At 39.9% G+C, this 22,519-nt stretch overlaps 1 protein-coding gene across 1 annotated transcript in view; it reads left to right on the plus strand.

Annotated features, from left to right (window-relative positions):
- Window positions 1-21,216, plus strand: part of plxna2 (plexin A2) — a 267,455-nt gene extending 246,239 nt beyond the window's left edge. The window contains exons 27-32 of the mRNA XM_036590910.1: window positions 7,577-7,676; window positions 11,978-12,168; window positions 12,430-12,599; window positions 13,181-13,393; window positions 13,945-14,095; window positions 18,568-21,216. Coding sequence (XP_036446803.1) covers window positions 7,577-7,676; window positions 11,978-12,168; window positions 12,430-12,599; window positions 13,181-13,393; window positions 13,945-14,095; window positions 18,568-18,663 — 921 coding nt within the window. The 3' untranslated portion in view covers window positions 18,664-21,216. The remainder of the gene's footprint in view (window positions 1-7,576; window positions 7,677-11,977; window positions 12,169-12,429; window positions 12,600-13,180; window positions 13,394-13,944; window positions 14,096-18,567) is intronic.
- The last annotated feature ends 1,303 nt before the right edge of the window (window positions 21,217-22,519 follow it).

The raw sequence follows: 22,519 nt of genomic DNA on the forward strand, positions 1-22,519 counted from the left end.
AAATCTTGGATTTGAAACCACATACAAATATGGCCTAAATCCTATTGAAAAAAGTCAGATCATGTTGGTTTTTGCCACTCTGACTGCAGAAAATCTTCCCTTTTCTTTTACAGCAATGAGCAATGAACTGGTACATTTGAACACTAAACTGTTATGGTTAAATAGAAGAATACATGTAAAGTGCATCAAAACATAGCCTTTAGCATGGCATGGGAATAGCATGCTGAAACGAAAAGGAAAGGAATCTTTCTAAAAGGAGAACTAGTGCTAGTGCTGAAAAATGAGAAAGCAAAGCTAATTATCGGATGTATGTATGTGTGTGCATCATACAAAGAAAAACATATATCTCCAGAACAGCAACTTTACAAGAGAAGGCATAAACGTTCTTAACTTTTAATGGAAGTTAATGTAAAGAAGATTCATCCAAAGTTATTCTGGAGCATATTTATTTGCCCATCCATCTTGAAATTTTTACATAATGTAAAGAACAGCTGCCGTATTCAAACAATAGGGAAAAATAAAAACAACAAAATGACAAAAAATTGACAAAAATGGAGAATCATGTTTTTTGTTGGACAGCAACAATATACATGAGCAAAATTGTCACATCGCAGTCCTGTTTAAATATAAAATCATCACTTTACTGAATTGTTAGCTCATACATTTTCCCTGTCTTCAACCACCCGCAGAATTTTAGTATTCTATACTGGCACCTCAGATGGTTAACTAAATACTCAAGTACCCATGCACATCCTTAAACCATATCAGTGAATAAACCACTGTTTAACTAAAACAGCGTAAGCCGATATTTCCAGTTATCTGTTTTTTTATTTCTTCTCCTTAAAGTCTGCATTGTTATGGATCATAAAATCTTCATATTGGTCAGGGCCTTATGTGAGCAAAGCCTTATTTTTTGTTATATACCAATAGGCACTAATTAAATTACAATACATAAAGACATAAAGGAGTCTTTTTCTCTCTTATTTCTTTTTTTTTCCATCTCCCTCTTTCTAATCAGTAGAGGTGAGAGAGTTAACCTTGCAGTGGCTGAATACTATTGTAAGCTGGCAGTGTGTCCCTAAGGGCCTGCTGTACTCCTGGGGCAGCAAATAAATTTCCAATTTCAGAGGTTTGAGTGGCACGAGAGATAGGACTGAAAAAATTAACAATTCAAATGCGTAAAGCATGAGCTAAGTTGTGCATCCAAGTGTGTATCTGACTTTGTGAGTGTCAATGACAGTGGATCCATGCCTAGAATATCTCTCATACAATATGCCGCTCAGCTGTTGCAGAAGCAATTACAATGTGTTGTAAAACATAGAGCATGGTATGAAATTAGACATGAAGTGTTCCAACACATATTAAGCAATGAGCCTTAATTGTGTCTTTGCAAGTTCTCTCAGTCTGCCTAAAAACACAAGTGTTACAGCTGATAATACACAAAGAGAGCAGTGCGGTCATGAATATGACATAGCTCAGGACTTAACAGGCTGTGCTGTTGTGTTCTCAAGTCTTCTTCATGCTTTCCAGCCTCTACTGCTAGGGCTGATCAGTTAATCATTTTTATATTAAAATCACAATTTTCAGATTGCAATTTTCAGATTGCAAGAGCTGCAGTTTTAATTATATACATTATTCATTAGTCTTAATTGGTTTTGAGTGAGGACATTTAACCTACTGGTGAGAGTACAATTGGACAAACACAAACAAAAACCAGCATTTGGTTTAATTGCTGAAAAGAACTAGACTATTCTCTTCACATTTACTTCCCAATTACATTTAACGTCTGGAGCTGCAAAGCTAATGTAGCTAACAAGTAACAAATGCTTAGTATAATGGAAGCTACATATCTAAACCATCACAAGTTTGCTTAAATCATGTTGAGTCGTTAAATAATCTCACTTGCTGATGTGGCTTTGGGCACTGTGTAGCATACTGTTCTCTATAAAAGTGGACAAAAGTGCAGACAAAATTCAATCTAAGCAGTATCCCTAATTGCACACCCACTTTTATGCAAAACACTCATATGCAAATGCACACACACAAGTATTTCTGGAGCCATAAATGAGCATGCTGCATGCTGCCACAGACTGAGTCATTTGTCTGACGGAAGCTGCTGTGCAAATATAACTACATATCATAAGTAGGTTAAAATTTTGGTCCATTGTGCCATGCATGGGAGAGATTTTGGCTGTATATTAGTAAAATTGTTTATTTTAAAACAATTGCTAAGACTGTTTTGATGGTCCACTGTTAATGCTTTGTAAATGCTCTAAATAGCTATTAAATTCACATAACTCTTAAAGCCAGCACTCTTAAATTGTACAACCTAATCACAACAGTAACCCAGGTCTTAATCCTATCACTGCTAATAATCAGTAGTGGTGACCAGCATCAAACATCTTAAGGCATGCATTTAATGGTGGAAATTCAAAAGTAACAACAGTGTTTTGACAGCTGTTGAAATGCTGAGACTTATACTCATTTTGCTATTACGGATTCAGAATTTTACATGTACGTCACTTAAAGTTGCATTATGTATGTACTAGTACTAAGAATCAAGAATTATTGAGTTAGAAGACAAAGAAAACACTGAAATCTGGTGTTCATGTGATGCTGCGAGTCAAGTCTAGTTGTAAAGCCTGAGGTTTCAGGTCAGATTTTGGGGAAGTTGTTCTGATCACATCGTACATCTTTACATATTAACTTCACACGCACAGGCTCAAAAAATATGATGACAAAGGTAGAAAATTCACTTAAATCCTCAGGAGGTATGTCTTTCACCAAGTTTTGATTTAGTTATCGTGACTGAGTTATTATGAAACCTGTCAAAGTGCTCGCAATCATCAGATTGATCCACTCATTGAAGCGGTCAGAAGCACAGCTGATGTTACAAAATGTTTTTTCCACACGTGGTGTGCAATTACACAACTCCACCAGAGAAGTATCCAAATCCCCAAAACATAGATAGTGTGGCTTTAAGGTAAAGGGAAAATATAAGAAGTTACCACAGATCTGTAGATAAGCTAATAGGGGGCCATCAAAAAATAAATAAATAAATAAATAAGTGTGAACAAAAATTCCATATGTCTTTGTTATTTTCTGACAAATTTATCAATGCATTCATGCTCTGAAACTATCAAATCCTTATGGTAATACTGTGTTGGTGTGACTGAATAGCTGCCGTTCAGGATAAGCTGGACGCTGGCCACAGCAGTGAGTGTTTCCTGGCTGCTTGAAGGTGGCCTTTGAGTTAAAGCCCTGCCTGTTTGGGGTGCTTTCGCTGATGGCCATCAGAGAGGGCTGGAGGCTCAGGAGGGCAGGGGGATCAGAGATAGGAGAGAAAGGCCAGGCTTTTTTGTGTTTGATGGAGGCCTTATCATGCCGAATGCTGGCCCCTTATCACTCCCAACCAACCGCTATCAGCCAGCCCGCTTGGCCCAGGATTATCCCTCAAGGGCAAATCCACCTTCACTCAATCATCTGCCATCTCCTCCCCACACACACTCACACCCCACACACTCCTCCTGCCGCTTTAGAAAGCGACTCACGCTAAGAATGTAAGAGAAAGAGAGTTCAGTAGAGTGTTTTGAGTTGTTGCAGTTTAGCACCAGAGAAAGAAAATAGCAAAAGCAGAACTTGCGTGGCTGAGAAGAGATGTGGACATTTGGTGTTTAAATATTTAACTGAGCAAAGTATGCTAAACGCCTATTAAACCTGACGAATGGTTAGAAGAAGCAAGACTCAGTGGTTTCAGAAAAAAACATATCGGGGCTTTTCTGTGAAGCAGCCATGCTTATGAAGGCTAATGCTAACCGCAGCACCGTCTTTGAACAGCAAGAATCTTGTTTTGTGCCTCTTTCAAAGATCCAAATCGTCCCCTGGCAGGTCACCTCTTCTTGACACTGCCGCATTGTCTGTTTCCTCTGTGTGTTTTCAACCGCAGAACTATTGATTTTTGCAGCAAAGCAGTCTGTAAAACGAATGAAGCAAGAAGTTAATGTCACCAGATGACTAGTCGATCGTTCCAGCATTTGCGGTTTAATAGCCGGTTTTGCCCGTTTAAATGGCTGACGCTTCGAAATGTCACCATTTGAAAGTTTGGGTGTTTTTTTTTTCTTTTTGCCACTTTTAAATTTAAGCTTTTAATATCTCTAGTATAGAGAGAATGAGAGAGAAAAACAACAGTGAAAGGTGTTGGTAATGGGGCTTTTCCAGGTGTCAAGGGTGAAAGTCAGAGAAACGAAGTGAAGAAAATGGGAGGACAGCGAGGGAGGGAGGGAGGGGGAGGGAAGAAGAAAGAAAGAAGTTAGCAGAGTTAGCGTCTTGAGAGGCAGCATGATGAGCGGAGTGTCATCTTTGACATGATTTCCTCCACAGTCCTCCACTGCTTCAAGTGCTTTCTCTAGCCAGGCCATTAGCCCTGTCCGCCGCAGGAATGGGCCTTGGGCTGGACGCTCACTAATAGTCCTGGGTGAGGAGGTGGAGGAAAGAGGGGGAGCGAGAGAAGGAGGAGGATGGAGGGGGCCTCATCGTTAGCCCAGAGAGTGGAGGAGTGTGGTAGATCTACCAGCAGCCTTCGGGAACTCTGTCAGAAGCTAGTGAAGATAAGAGATTATGGGCTCTATTATAGAGATGAGAGAGGGTTCTTTTTTTTTTTATCCATAAAAGGGACTTCTGCAGCTCGCTGTGAACAATGGAGAGTCTCAAGACTGTTCAACCTCGTTCTTCCTTCTCTCACACAGTCTCCTGCCTTTCTGGTTTCTAATGAGCCACATCCATAGATAATACGTATAAACCACTGAAATCGTGTCACAGATCCAGAGGTCAGTTAGAGCCATACATAGTAATGTGATGCTACTTGGCTGGTAAACTGGTAATTGTTCTCTCCATGAATCATAAAATCACTGGTTGTCTGTGGCAGTTTGTATATGGACATATTTTTAGAAATGTAGAAATGGCCATAGGGTGCCATGTTTTCCTGTAATAATGTCCCATTTAAAAACTTGAAAAAGTTTAATGTCATTGCTTCAAAAAGTTGAGAGTAACTGCAAGTTGCGTGTGTATTTTCTAGCACAAGCATCATCAATTAAAGTCCTGGAGGGCTGGAGTCCAGCCCAGTTTGGTGATTTCCCTGTTCTAACATGCCAAATAAATCTAGTAATTAACAAATGAGTTGAATCAGGTGTGTTTGAGCAGGGAAACAGCAAAACTGTGCTGGACTCTGGCCTTCCAGGTCCAGAACTGATGGCCCCTCTTCTACCGTTACTTGAAGAATCGTTAGCAAAGTTAGCTGTCAAGCTAAGCCATGGTTCTCAACCCTAGCCCTGTTGTACCTCTTCCTTGCATATTTTCTTGTTTTCCCTGCTCTAATAGACCTGACCCAATTAATCAGCTAATTAACAACTCCTCCTGAGTTGAAGAGGAAGTGTGCAGGGCAAGGGTTCTCCAGAAACCAGTGATCTATAGAGTTGTTCATCTAAATAAAATGGTTTTGGTCTTTTTTAAGAAATGGGCTCCACTCTTTGAAATGGAATCACCTTGCCTTTACTAACACTCATTATAAACACATAACCCATAATTAGCCACATATCACTAGAAATAGCATAGAGAGCTTTCTAGGTTTCCGAAGAGGAAAGACCTCATTGATATAAGGGCTCTGAGTGGGTGGACAGCTGAGAGGAAATGAAAGGAGGAATCATACACCGCCATGCACTGCTCCGCTTTTCATCTGTAATACGACCACTTTATTTACATTGTCAGTGCAATGCTAAGGAATGACCAGTGAGTTTGTCATACAGATCCAGACAATGAGACAGACTGCAGCAGAAAAAAACCTTGCTAGTTTGAGTTGTACATTCACAGTCTCTGGCTTTGTCCTCTATAACTCCTTAAAATCTTTCCCCAGAATAGCCGAACTGCATCCATGTCCATGTTGGGCAAAGTAAAATGTATGTTTTCTTTCGCTATGTGGATGAAACACAGTGCTGCCTTTATTGTTAGATGCACTGTGATATGTTCTGATTAACACAGTGAAGTGAAATGCTACCAATTTCAAAACAATTTTTTTGTTATTCACTTGTTGAGATGTAAACAACATCACTCAGAGTGGTTTGATGAGAAAGGTTCATTTTAGAGAAACCTACTGACTGATTTCTTTACAGTGGTGTTGATAGGAACCAGGAGTCATGATGTTTACAACACAAATACAGCCATTTTATTTACTGTCCAAATCCACCAATGAACCTACACTTGAGTTTTTATATGTAATGTTGATAATGGTAAAATATATATTTTTTTAAATTGATGAATTCAGATTAATACAAATTTGTTATTGATTTATCCTATCACAGTAACAAAGGCAACTAAGTATGTGAGGCAACTAAAATGTGAGGTTTATTCCTGTGTGCTTGCTCAAAATGGTAGTTTGTGACACCAAACCTATGATTTTTGGGTTTGTTAGATCATATTCTTTACATATCAAAATAACCATGCTGAGAAGACAAGACCAATGTACGAAAATTATGTTTTTTGTTTTTTTTTACTTTATATTAATTTTTAGGGTTAAAGAATAAGGCTTGTATTCAAAGTGTGGTGTGAGTTTGTGATCTTTAGTGAGGCTAAAAACCTGCCCTACTGCCTGATTGCTACCTGCCTGATTCCTATTCTTCAGATGTGTCTCCAAGAGAGTTACGTAGAACAAAAAAAAGCCCAAATGCAAAGCTTAACCTCTGCCCTATACAAAGCTCCTATTTCCTTGTCCTTATCTCCTCCCCTGTCTTTCCTCCAGCTTTCTACCCCTCAGTCAATATGTGCTTCCATCCCCTCAGTCTCAGAGTCTGTTGTCCACACTTCTATCGGTGCCCTTTCTCTTTGTTCTGGCTTGTACTGCTTTCTTTCCATTGCTATTATCTTCGTTTCTTTGTTTATATGTTTCTTGCCTCCTTACCTTATTCACCATTTGTATGCTCTAGGCCATCTTTTATCCTCTCTCTCTCTCTCTCTCTCTCTCTCTCTCTCTCATGTCTCTCTGTGAGTGATGTTGTATTAAACACATCAGTGAAACTCAGTCTCTCGCGCTCTCTCTCTTGCACTGTCTCTCTGCTGATAGCTACAGCTCCGCTGTCCTCTTTTCCAGTCATTAAGTCCACTGAGGACTGTGGAGTGATGGGACTTTCAATGAGGAGACTCTAATGCACTGTCATAGGGTTGGGCTTCTGCTCAGGTCTGCCGGCTCTAATGTGTCCACAGCTGAAGCACTGAAGGATCATTCACTTGTTTTATCAGCAGATAAACTGTTCGCCTCACTGCGCTTCTAATTATCTTGAACTGCACTGAGAGTTTGTGAAGCGAAACGGCTTTCGACTCTAGGTTAACGGGACTGCTGCAACCTCTAAGTGAAACTGTGAAGCTTATCTTTGCATCTCCAATATCGTTTATCGAAGGTTTTGCTCTATTATTTTCTGTACGAATCTCATGCTTCATTTGGTAGCTGAAATTGCATACAGTATGCAACAGGCTCACTGTATGATGGTTTTGATGAAATAATGATGAATAACACCCTCTCTCTCCTCAGGTTTCAGATCGCTGTGTGGTGGCGCTGGTCCCGAAGCAGACATCCTCCTACAACATTCCTCCCTCAGCAAGCATTTCCCGCACATCCATAAGCAGATATGGTGAGTGTTTGGAGCCATTGACAAAGCTACTCCACATCCCATCCTAAGAGAAAGATTGACATTTATATAAAATAGATTGAAGATGATTTGCCATCTGCATATATTAATGCAGACAAATGCAGACAAAACTAAAATCCTTGTGAAAAACACATTCATAAAGAGTATGTAACATGAACTGTGCCTGCCTCTGTACAGCTTTAAGTGATGGCTCTGGTGACAGTGTTTACTCATGTGTGTGAGCTGTGTGCTGCAGTTTGCTTTACAGCCCAGAGGAAGCCCTGGGGAGGCTGCAGGGAGCGAGAGAGAGAGGTGTTAGCATTTTCCAAAAAGCCTAGTAATGCTGATTCCTCAGCTGACTTTGGACGCTAGCCGTGATGGGCACATATACACATTAGCGCCCTCCCTTAGCGCAGCTCTGAAGGAGTGCCACAGGGCTCCCCATCTGGTCTTCTCTCGTTTTCCAACACGGAGCTGCAGGCCATTCTCTGATTGCTAATTATGCGCTGCAAATGATACTTCGCACAGGCAAAAGCCGCAAACGATGCACAGCCAAATACCGCAGCTCCGATTGGCTAGAGCCCGGTGCGCATTGTCACTTAGCAACACTGCCAGCTTCACGCGAATATGTCACCCACCTTCAACTGGCTGGATCAGTGTGAAATGTGTCCTACCATGCAGCCACATTAAAGAGCCGAGTTAATCAAAGCCCTGGAATGAATTTCTCACTTAGGTGCAGTTTAACAAACATAATTATCTTCCCTTATCATTTACAAACAGACTGACATTTAAAATGCAGGTAACAAAAGGGAAAATTTCAAAAGGGGAGAAATTCAGACAGATTAGAAACTCAATCAGCACCTGTTAAACGATGTTTCACGCCAGAAACCCTGACGCTTTTTGAAAACCAGCCATTATTTGTGAGCCTCACACTTCATTTAGCTCCTCACATCACTCCATTACATCCCCTGCAACCTTTTAAGCATTAGTAGTTAAGAGTTTTCATGGTTGCAAGGGGGCACTTCAACTTGTTTTATTACAAAGGGCTTGTTGAATATTTTAGGAAAGTCATAAAATATCCATGTGGAGGCAAAGCGGAGCGCTGTCTCTTTTTTTAATTTTACGGTGTGTGCGTGCACGGTGCACAGAGAGCAGGTCTCTCAGCCCTGCTGCCCATCAATCATAGCATGGCACGGTGGGCACAGCTGCGACGAGGCACCTGCTGATTGATTCATATCAATTTAATGCTCAACACTTACCATTTTGCCTCAATTTAGCATGCCAGCACCCCCAGCCCAAAATAGCACATTCCTCACAAGACCCAGTGGAGTGAAGGAAGGCAAAGATACACTATCTGTATGGAGTTGGACAGCTTTCGCTCTTAATTATGTGCACAAACACACTAGGGCAGCAGATTACGGACAAGATGCTAGTATTGCAATACTGTGTAAAAACACACTGGTTAATCACTTGTGCCAAGTACCATGGTCAAAGAATGACCTACATTATTCTGACCAAAATAATTTACTTTTGTTGGTTTATGTGAATACCTTTTTCATGGTTCATCACAACACTTGCAGAAACACTTATCTGAAACTGTGGTTGGTCAGAGGTGCTGGCTTCATGCAACTCTGAGTTGGGGTGCTCAGAGATCCTAGACCCCTACTAAAACTTAATCCCTACTAAAACCCTACTAAACCCCTACTTGTTCGGTTTGATAGCCCTGCTAGAAAAAAACAGCAGAGGCTAGCATAGCTGGTCCATCACCAAAACCAGCATATATTGTATTTTGGGGCACTGGTATGCTGGTCTAAGTTGTTTTTTCAGCATGGAGGGCTTCAAATAATCTGAAGGACAGAACTGAAGTGCTACATGCAGTAAATGCAGTGTTTAAAGTAAAGAGGCAAAACAACCTAAAACACCTAATTAATCTGTTTTTTTGTGTAGCTTGCTAGCATAATAGCTAAAGCAGCTGAACTTTTAGTAAGCTGTAAAGAAATCTGATCTGTAACCTGCTGAAATTTCAGCTAGATTGCCAGCCAACTTCAGCTAAATTAAATATTGCAGTGGCTAGCATACTTGCTATCCAGACTACATGCTAGCTAACCATTTAAAGTTGGTTTGCCCTTTTCCTTTAAACACTGTGTTTACTGCATTTTTCACTTCTTTCTGTCCATCAGACTGAAGGCTTTACTATAAGGCTTATTATTTGAAGCTGCATCAAACCTGGCACTGCTGCAAGCTGCAGGAGAATAGCCCTGTAGTAATGACTGTGTGTGGTGTAGCAAACTGACAGGCAAAGTCATAGATGTAAGGTAGAAAACAAAAGGTTTTACTCATTTACCACAATAAGGTTGTCTGTCGTAAGTCCCTAGCTCTGCTCATAGCAGACACAATGTAAATAAACATTGTGATTAGGGCATTTACATATTGTAGCCTTCTGCAATATCACAATAATGATTAACAAATGAAATATGCAGTCCTAATAAGGACACATGTACAAACACACTTTAGCAGTCACTCTGTTGCTCAGAAGTGGAAAAGAGGCTGGACTTTGCAGATTCAGACGCATATGCACTTTCCCTCATCGCCAAATCCATTTCCTTTTAGCTCTGTCCTGTGGCTGCAATCCACTCAGAATTTCACTAAAACCTCAGTGTCACCGAGGCCATTTGCCTTGCTTTGTTGTCTTGTGCACTCTTTGAAGCCAAGTGAAGAATGCAAGCACAAGAGCGAGATAGAAAGAGAGCGAGCGAGCAAGCAGGAAATGTAGAGACTGATCTGTTCTCCCCAGAGAGCTTTCTGCCATGAGGTAAAAAGACATAACTCTAATTGCTAGCAGTGTGACGGAGTCTGATGGCTTAACTTATTAGAAATCTTTAGATGCATTGATTACATGGAACGACATGCTCTTAAAGCACGTCAGAAGCACAATACATCAGAAAGAGCCAATTATAAAGCTTTAATGATCAGAGTGGGGAGAGAATCAGCTCATTGCAATCAGCCTGAGACCAATCCTCTAGAGAGAGAAGGAAAAACAAAAAAAGGAAGAAGGAAAGGGGGAGAACAAGAAGACCAGTCACTGGTGTATTTAATGAAAAAAAACAAGAGAGGTGAATTGCTCCTTTCTTCCATTTGGTGTAATATGTCATTCACACGGAAAGGTGTCTATCTCTGTCCCTTTCCCTCACAGCTCTCCAGCTATATCTCTGCAGCTCTTCACTTATATGACACTAACCCACTCTCATACAGCTATCCAGCAGGAGGCTTTGGTTATGGAATGAATTGTAATTAACTGAAAGGGGAAGAGATTAAAGTTGGGTGATACTCATGCATAAATGTGCATCTTGTAATTTTCCTACTTGGTAATGTAATTTTTAGTAGTGTCTGCTGAACAGGTTGAGCTTAAACAACTTTCTCTACTGTTCAAAAATTCCTTCCACCTCAAACTCTTACATTTGTTCTTTGTGCTTTTCACAAAGTGCTTTTCAGTTGGTTGTATCTGTGTTGTAGGTCATTGATGGCTATTTTCACACCATTAAACATCCACTTGAAACTAAAGTGCAATGACTACTGTTACCCAATCTGCGTACCCTACTTACTTTGCACGGTGCATGCGCACCATTGTCACACATGCTTAGAAAACATAACTTTTACCACCACCAGCTGGCATGACCCAATCTGTACCTCACATGTATAAGCATTTTATAGCAGCTAAAATTTGTAGTTACCCTTAAGAAAACAATCATATTCTTCAGTAGTAATTATGTGTACATTTTACATTCCTCCCTGTTTAATTGGTGTGTCCTACCTGATTTCCTACCTGAGATCTATAAGATAGCATTCTTTCTTACTATGTAATGCGTACTACTTAGGTCATCATATAATGGCTACTATACACAAACAGCGCATTGTTTGTTTAAATGAGAGCCATTTATATTCAGTCAAAGCTGCACATCCCATCTACCATTTAGTGCACTATTTGAGTGTAAAACCCATAATTTCTAATGCTCTAACCTGAATGTTTTCACCCGTAGAAAGAAAATGAATACTAAGTAATATTAAGCTATGAAAGAGAATGAAACTGCTTAAATAATGAGTTCAGCATTAAATGTTAACAAGAAATATATATTATTTTTTAAAAAGGACGTTAGGGTGTGATTACTCTTTAATCATCAAAGTGGTTGATACTAAAAGGCAAAAAGAATATCTTAGCCAGGGCTGTTGTGGAAAGTGTATGTAAGGGTGCTTATGTTTGTCCATAAATGTTGTGTTTTTGCATAAACTGCGAGGTCTCTCCTCAGACTCGACGTTCCGTTATACTGGAAGTCCAGACAGTCTGCGCTCGCGAGCCCCTATGATCACTCCTGACCTGGAGAGTGGGGTGAAGGTGTGGCACTTGGTCAAGAACCATGAACACGGAGACCAAAAGGAGGGCGACCGAGGCAGCAAGATGGTATCAGAGATCTACCTCACCCGTCTGCTAGCTACTAAGGTAACACTTACCCCTGTGCTCAACTGTAGAAGTGTCCACTCAGAGTCAGGTATCTTTGTGCTGCATATGATTATAGACGTTAGGCCATTTCAGCTCAGCTTATGTGATCTATCTAAATATTTACTCAGCTGCTTTAAGTTTGTATTTTTGAAATGTATATGTGCTAGTATTTTCCTACTTCTTATTTCTTTCATATAGAGTATTCAGTAAGGTTCTGGGTGTGTATGTATGCTAAGGCACTCTCTTTTGTTGCTAACCTAGGGTACACTGCAGAAGTTTGTCGACGATCTGTTCGAGACTCTGTTCAGCACGGTCCACAGAGGCAGTGCTTTGCCCTTAGCCATCAAATACATGTTTGATTTCCTGGATGAACAGGCCGATAAGCATGGCATCCACGACATGGATGTGCGCCACACATGGAAAAGCAACTGGTAAGGCTAAAGCACGGTGGTCCTAAATAAATACATGATTACAATTATGCTTAATTTGCATCTTGAGGATAATGTCACTGTCAGTAAAAAAACAACTTTATATTAGAAGAACAAAATGTTCTTAAATTGAATGCATGTTAATATAACAAGATTTTATTTTAAGTACTTTCCACTGGCTATTTATATTGGTCCATTTTCTGTGGATTGTTCATACGGTCTAAGGGATAGCTTTTTGAAATAGTGTAAAAGCTTAACTAAAATGAAAAAAATGTTACAAGGTTTTCAACAGCAAGGGTAACATCCTGAGCACAAGTTAACATAAGGAGTGACTATAATGTCACAGTTGTAACCTTGGATCTTCATTTTTGTAGTTTTTCTTTTTACAGTATTTGAAAATGCTGCCTTTTATAATGTTCCAGAATTACTTGGAAAGATTTCAATTTTATTCAATGCTAGGAACATTTTCCCTTCTGCAAATTTACCATTTTAAAGATAAGGTTTTGTTGCAACAGTATGCTTGACAAGCAGGACTCCTTATGCATGCGTAGCAGTGTCGTAATCATTTTGTCTTTCTTTTTCAGCCTTCCATTGCGATTTTGGGTGAACGTAATCAAGAATCCTCAATTTGTGTTTGACATCCACAAGAGCAGCATTACTGATGCCTGCTTGTCTGTCGTGGCCCAGACATTCATGGACTCGTGTTCCACTTCAGAACACAGGCTGGGAAAAGATTCGCCCTCCAACAAGCTGCTATATGCTAAAGACATCCCTAACTACAAAAACTGGGTAGAGAGGTGAGATGCACAGTGCAGCTACTTGTTACCTTCTTTTGTTGTAGTAAAGATTATTCCAGAACTTTTGTATATAGCTGTTTATGGCTCCACAGTGACAATTTAGATAAGATCCAATGACAAAACTCATAGTGATGTTACATCTGCAATAAATGGTAAGAATATTAAAGGAGAATTCAGGCCTAAAACTAGCATTTAATATGTTATTTGTCATGTAACATGATATTCTGTAGCACATTGTTGTATCTGTCAGATTTGGTATCCTTTTTCTATTTCATCCATCATTGTTGTCTTAATCCAGTGCCCAGCATTATAATTATGCAAGTATGCCATACAACCATTGGGAATCCCCCTCACTGCTAGCATATCTTCTGATGCAGAGGCTGATGAATACAGATGTGATATTCCTGCCATTAGCTATTGGACCCACAAGTTGGTGGGGAGGGATGTCTGTAACATCAAACTTACACTTTAAAATTTAACATAGATTTGCTGTATTTACTAAATATCTGCTATCTGTGCTGAACAGTATCGCCCTCTGACTGTGTCTGCAGGTACTACGCTGACATTAGCAGGCTGCCGGCCATCAGTGACCAGGACATGAACGCGTACCTGGCCGAGCAGGCACGGCTCCACTCCAATGAGTTCAACATGCTGAGTGCTCTGAATGAGATCTACTCTTACGTCAGCAAGTACAGCGAAGAAGTGAGTTGCTGCAAACACACACACACACACACACACACACACACACACATACACATGCATGCATCCACACATACAGAGAGAGCAAGAGAGTAAAGAGAGAGGATGAATAGGGCTCTGATGAGGAAGATTACACACAGCCGGATCACTACCTGGCTCTCCTACACAAAGTGGAGCAGAGTGGGCCCCACGATGGAGATGTTCCAGTCATAATGGCAGCTCTACTCTGGGGACCCATTAGCCTGACCTTTACATTACGCTGCATTGAAAGGAGCCCTGAGAGCCTAGAGACGCCACTTTGCCAGCATGGTGTATATTTCTCTATTTCTGTTTCTCTCGCTCTATCTCTCTTTCACTCATGCACATGTGTCTTTTTTCTCTTATTGTTGGCTAGTCCACTACACAAAAAAGACACTGACTTCATGAGAAGCAAGTGAAAAAGCCAAAAATAAAGTTTGGATAACATTTATTACTACTGATTCTGTTTGGGAGAATTGCTTTTAGTTTTTCAAAGAAATCCTCAGGGATATTTTTCCACACCTCTAAAGTTCAGTCTTAAAAGTTGTTTCAGTTTTTTGCTTCTCACGATCCAAGCAATCCCGAAAAGATTCTTGTGTGGCCAGTTCATTGTTCTGAGAACACTAGCAGCTTCTTTGTTTGATGTGAAAGTTTTTTTGTACCAGCTTTTGTACTTCTGGGCAGCTTCTACAAATAGCATTGAGTTTTCTACTCAAGGATGGACAGAAACACCTGTGGATTTTTTCAGATCTGAAGCAAGAGTGGAGCTTGATTTTCTCCTGTCTCGAAGATGAAAGCTTTACTTATACTGTATACTGTTTATCTGATGGTGACAGTTTTGATAGTCTACCAGGTCATTTGTTTAGAGTCCTATTCTCTCTACATCTTTTAGTCATTTTTTCAAACTCGAGATTTGGATTTTTTTTTTCTGATTTTTCAACAGTATTTCATTATTTATTTATAGATCTGTGCATTCGGTTCAGCTTATTTCTTCAGAATTTGCATGTAAGGTTAATGAAGATAATTAGTGAAGGAAATTAAAACTACATTAAAAGAACAATACAGCATTCCAAATCTCTGTCGTGTTGCCTATACTTAGTAAAATGACCAAAAACTCAATGACTCAAAACACATTTCTATTAGGAGCCAGTGGGCAAGTGCTGAAGCATCTGCCCATATTCTGCCAACGGGTTTTAAGAACAAGTGCAATTAGGGCCATAGAAGACCACCAGCTTTATGCAGCTGTACCAGCCTATAGTACTGAAGACCATTTAGATTGAATATATGTGTGAAAGGGAAAAAGTAACAAGCCCTTCATGTAGCTCAAAATGCTAGTGTCTTTTAGGCTTAGCTAGTGATGCAGAACATCTCTGGCTCCACTGGAATAAAAGGGTGTTTCTCTAGTCCTAGCCCTGAGGGACCCCTGCACTGCACAGCTTAGCAGCTTCTCTGCCCTAATGCACCTGATTCAAGTGATCAGCCAGCCATCAAGTCCCTTCATGAGTTAAATCAGGTGTGCTGGAGCAGGGAGAACACAGAAGAGTGCAGTGCAGGAGCCCAGCCAGCCTGGAGCTGTGAACACAGACATAAAAGATTCATTGCTTCTGCTGTGTATTTAATACACTGCTCACTGGGCGGAACACTCCGAGAGGTATCAGACAGCTGCAGAATCCTTGACACTCACACACATTGACCTTAGAGCGGTCTCGCACTCCTCTAGACTGGCCACTAGGCCTGGCGATACAGCAAAACTCAAAACTTAGTCTCTTGTATTATTATTATCGATAATAATTGCAGTACTTATATAAGTCAGAGACCACCTTTTGCTTTATTTCATTTCCTGTCAAAATGACCATTAAGTACAACCATCAGGACAAAACCAGAAACTACAAATTTATTAGACTAGACAACTAAATATAATATCAAAATTTTCAGTGTTTCGTGTGTCCACCTTTTGATCTTATTACAGCTTGTATTCTTTTTTGAGACACTTGCTTTCAACTGTTCAAAAAAATCTGCAGGGATATTTTTCTTGTAAACAATTCAGTTGCAGAAGTTGGTTGTGTTTTCTGCTTCTCATGATCCAGGGACCCGCAATTACAATTTTAGTCTCATCAGTCCATTAACATTACTCTCCCAGATTGCCAGTTTTGGTGTTCTAGTGCAAATTTTCTCATTTTTTGTTTGAAAAATGATTTTTCTCAATAATACCTTTTTGACAGCTTAAAGTTCGGAATGAAGGTTCGAACATGATTTTCTCCTGTTTCTTAAAGACTGATGATGACAGTTTTGGTGGTCTAGCAGGTCTGAATGTTTGTTAGGAGTCCTTCTGTAGGTCTCCCTCTAGGCCTCACTCTAGTGCAAGTTACTGATGAGAAAAGCTGCCTCCACACTACATGGATCCATGTTAGCCCAGTGTAGCAGTCAAACGTCCCCCAATTTAAAGGCTTCCGGTAAAAGCAGCCTCAGTATGAGTTCCGTCTTGGCTCAGTGAAAGTTCTTGTGATGAGTCAGTTTCCTATTATTCCTCCTCTTTGATATGCAAATGAGCGACGGGCCCCAGTCGCGATGTCACTTCCCCCGGTGTTACTCTGACACAGCCTGGAGAGAGAGGAGACCCTGTCAAAGCCCCCCACCCCCTTTCCCTCCTGCCGTGCCTCCATATACTCAACTCCACTAGGGACAGAATGGACAGATGAAACAGACAAATGGCACTGTGGGAGTTTCTCTTGATCTCTTGGCAAGACAGAGACAATGACATTTCTCCCTTAATGTTATATTAATGCTGTAAAGTCTCAGGTCATCCAGCAGTGACCAGCGGCTACCATGTGTCAGCATTTCCATCAGTGCCATGCATTCAATATGATAACTCTGCTGTGTTTAAAGACATTGTGCTCTCTTCCTGGTAGCAGGTGATACTGGCCTATTCACATTATGTAACCTATGAATTCCAGCATACAATACTGTAGCAGTTTTAAATAACAAGAACTTCCTCCTCCAATAATCCTTAACACCAAATCAAGGGCTCAACCAATACTGAAGTTATGGTGAAAATTCTGCACTTGGCAGTCTAGAGTTTACTGTCATTTTGTTTAAATGTAATTATGTACATTTCCATTTACACACTGTATCAGCAAGTTAGATCACTTTTTGCCTTTTCTGTTTGTTAAGAAAGGACAAAAACGATAGCAACAATAGCCATCTCTTTTATTTTTTTTAAATATTAAATAAAAATGGACTGATGGAAATGGCAAGTATCAAATGAATTCATCAAAATTCACATAAAAGTTAGCATGTTTGCTTTTTTGCCAGTAAAAAAGAATCGCTGGTAGCAAAGTGGTAGGAGAGGTAAGGGGTTGGTAGCGTAATGGCAGGAAAGTTGCGGATTCAAATCCCAGGACTGACTGGATATATCTGCTTGTGCCCTTGGGCAAGACTTTAATGGAATTAAAATCAGTCTTCATATCTAAAGACAAAAACATAAAGGTGATATTAGCCAGTAAACAGCAGTGTAAAGCACGATCACTTCCAGATAGGTGCTTTTAATGCAATTAATGGATATTTCCTGATGGATATGTTAGCCAGTGCATCCTATCTCCATGCTCTTACGATGTAAAATACATATGCATACATAAGCCACATGTAGAAATTTAAACCTCTGGTCGAATTATATGTTTTGTTGATTTTCTGAGTAAAAGTTAAAACATCTTCTATAGTGAACAAACTATGATGACATTTTTTAGCAAATTTTAGTGCATAATTTATATTTATTTATTTAACTTACTTTAAACTGGGGATATTTAACATAAATTATAAAATGTGCTATAACATTTTTGCACAGCCCACATAACAAAAAAACAATAATTGTGCATTAAAATGTGCAAACATAATTTGAATAGGGGTGCCCACACTTTTTCATACAGCCTTTACAAGCCATTGTACAAAACATCTTTTAAAAGTAAAATTAATTTTACAGAAATGATGCAGAGTGATATTCTCTTGTACAGAGCTATGTGGAACACAGACAAGAGTGTTCTCTTGAATTTAATCCAATAGCTTGAGTATAAACCCGGCTAATGTAAAAGATGTTTATTTTTTGTGTCAGACAAGACTGTACACACAACAATAACTTTTGAACAGACAATACAAACGTTCTGAAACTTTGAACTACATAAGTGAAATACATTTTTATAAAATTACACCATGCTATTGCCAGCAATAACTATGACTTTTAGAGGTTTAAAAAAGGCTAAACGTATGAAAAATTCACCCATTGTGGCTTCTATAACCCAGAGGCAGTGCTTTGGCAGTCTGCTGTCTAGAGTGATAGTTGATATCTGTCCTCAAATCGGTGATTAAGTGCTGTCTCGTCATAATCAGATCTCCAGTGTCTGTCTGAGATGAGCTGAGATGGGACACGGGCTGGATATTAATGAGTGCCTGATTTGTGTCCCCAGATCACGGCGGCGCTGGAGCAGGACGAGCAGGCCAAGAAGCAGAGGCTGGCCTATAAGGTGGACCAGCTCATCGGCGCCATGTCCCTGGAGAGCTGAGAGCAGCCAGGCCAGACGGAGCGAAGGAACACAGACCCAAACACAGACGCGAAACCTTTACCCAAAGCCTTGTCCTGAGACTCAAATGGAAAAAGGGGGCACAGCTGGCTTTGGGGGCCTTTCGCCAGCGATAGCTTGGTTATTTTTGTTTTATTGAAGTCAAAAGGTTACCTCAGCAAGACCACTGGAAAAGACAGTAAGCTGCAAGATCATCTACTTTTGCCTTCCACCCTGCAAGAGGAATGAAAGTATATATTTTAAGTTGCTAAAAAAAAGAATATATGCTGGCCCCAGCAGCTTTCTGAGGCAACCTGCATTTTTTATTTTATTTATTTTTTTTTTTGTCTCCTTTTTTTATGTGCTTGGCTTTGGAAAGAGTTTGGGATATCTTGAGGAAACTACAACTACAGCTGCTTCTCCTAATCAACTTTGTGTAACTGGTGGTGTGTAAAAAAGAATGGAAAAGAGAGCCAGATGTGCAAATGCCTCAATTTAAATCCAGCTGATGGCTTTTACTTCTAAATTTTTATTTTTATACGCAAGTCATGTTCCTTTAATTCCCTTCTGTTGCAGTGTGCCTCCGAAATGTTAATGCCGTAGAGACATTTGTAGTCCTCCTCGCTGGCTAATGTGATGATGACTAGACATTTCCACATTTTGTCTTTCCAAAAACAGAGGCTGTAACCCACCCCTGTGCATGAACCTTTATCATACAAAGGAAATGAACTCGGAGAAACTCTTCAGGATCCTGCGAGATCTTTTGAAGAATCATCTGTATTTTTAGAGCGCTAACTGACCTCTTAACGACGACGAGTCAAAGTATGTCCAGCATGTGTCTCATGATTGCCAGGACTGCAGTGTGGAAAACGCTGTCAGACCAGCCTCATAGACTTCTCCTCTTGCAGTCTCTGTCTTTGTCCTGTTTTCTACATGTAAGCGTTTGTGAATGTACAAAACTGTTCCACTATTGTGTCCTTTGATTTATTTGTTTTGGAAAAAGGGATCAGTTGAACTGATCTCAGCCACAAGAGGGCATGTAATGCTCTCTAATGCTCTGAAGTCCCTCAAACTCCCGTCCTCATCCTTGATTATCTTGCCAAAATGTACTGAAAAAACTGATTTCAATGCTCTTTACTTACATGGTTTTTAGTGATTGGACAGTAGCAATGAGATTGCCCTTTTGCTCAGCTAGTAAAGTTAACTGGAGTAACTGATTCAGGATCAGTGCTACATACCAGGCAGTATTACTTCTTCCGTATGGTCCAATGTTGTGTGTATTTTGCATGCATTATAAAGTACCTCATAAAGGAAAAGATAATGTCTTCATTCCCATCCGCTCATATTTTCAAGTGCCAAGGGATCGTGCGAGCGGTGCATGTTGCTGGCCGAGGACCACCGCTAAACTTACATCTACACACTACCACCCTAAAAAGTGGGCGCATCCTGATTAAGTGCCAAAAGCTCAGTCAAAATTCATGGACATGTCTGAAACGGTTATTGCTTTATTAAGGGAACCAACAACCTTCAAACTTGAACAGTGAGGACGCAGGGTGGCACTGACAGGGGGAAAAGAACCAGAAAAGACAGAAAGTAGCTGAAACTGCTGCTTTGCTACTTTCTTCCTGCAGTCAAGAACCGGTACGAGAACACGGCAAGATGTAATTTGTAAAATACTTTTGGTGACTGGAGTCGTGATAGCTTGGCTGCATGTTTTTTTTTTTTTCTTCCCTTCTCCGACACGAAATATGTCAACAGCAAGCATGAACAGCTTTCATTTTTAATGCATGATGTCAGGTGGGGCTGTTTTTGATGATCATCCTAACCGCAGTAGACAAGGTTATTAAAGGTTACCAGCAGTGGGAGTTCACAGTGCACCGCTTTGGAAGCCTTCTCACAAACCGCAAAAACTAATGTGGCTTGGAGACTGACCTTTTTTTACATGCTTGGCAGCACCGTATAGTCATGTACTATAAAATACAGAAATCGGTATCAACAGTGTATAGAATGAGATTATTTCTTAAGATAACTAAAACCAGACTCTGCTTCACAGCTGAAATGTTGAGCTATTGATCTGAGAAACACCTCATAACCAGACTTTTCTAGTTTGTCTTGTTCTTTGTTCTTCAGCGTTCTTTGCTCCTTGCTTCGGCAAATTGACTCCGTCTGAGACAGATGAAGATACAGGAGAGACTGATAAAGTAAAGAGAGGATGAAATGAATGGGAAAGAAAGGTGAAGAAAGAGTGGCTGCTTTATTGCTCGGCTATCTTTTATCGAGTGTTTGAGGAGCATAGAAATGAGAGAGAAAGAGTGAGAGAGAAGGAAGGAAAGAGAGAGAGAGAGGCCCCCTTAGTTTCAGTTTCCTGCTCAAGCTTTGAAGCTTCACTTTGATCTCAGCTAGTCATGTGCACACTGAGATCAGGAGATATAAAAAAATGAATGCACATCAGAAATAGGAAAGAGGAAGGAATTATAAAAAGAGTGACATGATTGACATGGAATTAATGTGTCAGAGAGCGTTAGTTAGGCAAGCACTGCGGGAATTCCCACTGTGTGTGTGAATATATATATATATATATATATATATATATATATATATATATATATATATGTATATATGTATATATATATATATATATATAGTCATCAGAAAAGCACTAGCACATGGATTTTATCATGTGGAGAACTCCCTTGCGCACAAAAGTCATGTCATATTCTAGTGACATCAGGAAATACTGAAAAGCATCCTGCTTCAGGCTGTTCGTAGTCTTCCTGTTTTTTTTCTTCCCAAGACAAGCCCATTTCAGATCTAGACTTCTTAAGCTGATCCATCCATTAACTCCTGTCCTTTTCCTTCAAATGTAATGGTAACTTTGATACAGCCCGGTTAATATAGGATATAGGGAGTATAGCTCTGAGGTTTGATATGCTGAACAGATACATTTTAAAGTGCCACATTTTGAAAATGCTGTTTAAACTGAGTGCAGTAATTTTAAAGAAACACAGATTACATGGTGTGCTGCACTGCATACAGTTCAACTCCTGGACTCCATCAGCAAGATTTGAAATTTCCATATCTTTTCACTACAGGGTGAAATCCTCTAAATTGGGCCCTGTCTAAATTGTTGGTCAATGTACTGACCAAGGGACCAATTGTGACATAATTTATCAAGATAGCAATATCATATTGTCATATCGCCCATAGCTGACACCATGGTTTGAAACCCAGGCAGAGACCACCTGTGCTGAGATTTAGACAAATTGTGAACATGATTCCATGGACTTGTCCAGCCCTAAACTATTGACCGAATGACAATTTGACATAGACATTATAACCTCTATAAATATGAAATATATTGCAGATGTCTTGCAGTATACTGTACATTACCATTTTGCATTGTAACTTGCTGTTTCCAATAAGATGCACCTCCCTTCCCTCAATCATTCTGCAGAGCAGAATAAAAACTCAAAGTATGAGGCAGCTGTTTGAAACAAAGTGATTTGCAATGGTATTAACATTAGTGCTACCCTGTTCTACATTTGGCACAAACATGCAGTTTTGTGCATTTTTTTTAGCTCACGTCTTGCTGTTGGTGGTTGAGTAGCATGCTACAGAATTATACTCATGTACTCTTCATATTACCGATCTTACCATTCAAAGGAACAAGAAAACAAGTAAACACATAAACAAAGAGAATGGTTTGTGCAGTCCAAAAGCTACCCGGGTGTAAGTTTCAATTACACACAACTTTGTAAACAAAACTTTGTTTGTAGACACTGGAGGTCTGTAATATAGTTAATACAAAAGATAATAATGACCATGATGATAATAGTACTTATGGCTGTCTGTTCTTGTT

The sequence above is a fragment of the Colossoma macropomum genome, unplaced genomic scaffold (genome assembly GCF_904425465.1).
Source record: "Colossoma macropomum unplaced genomic scaffold, Colossoma_macropomum, whole genome shotgun sequence".
NCBI lineage: Eukaryota > Metazoa > Chordata > Actinopteri > Characiformes > Serrasalmidae > Colossoma > Colossoma macropomum.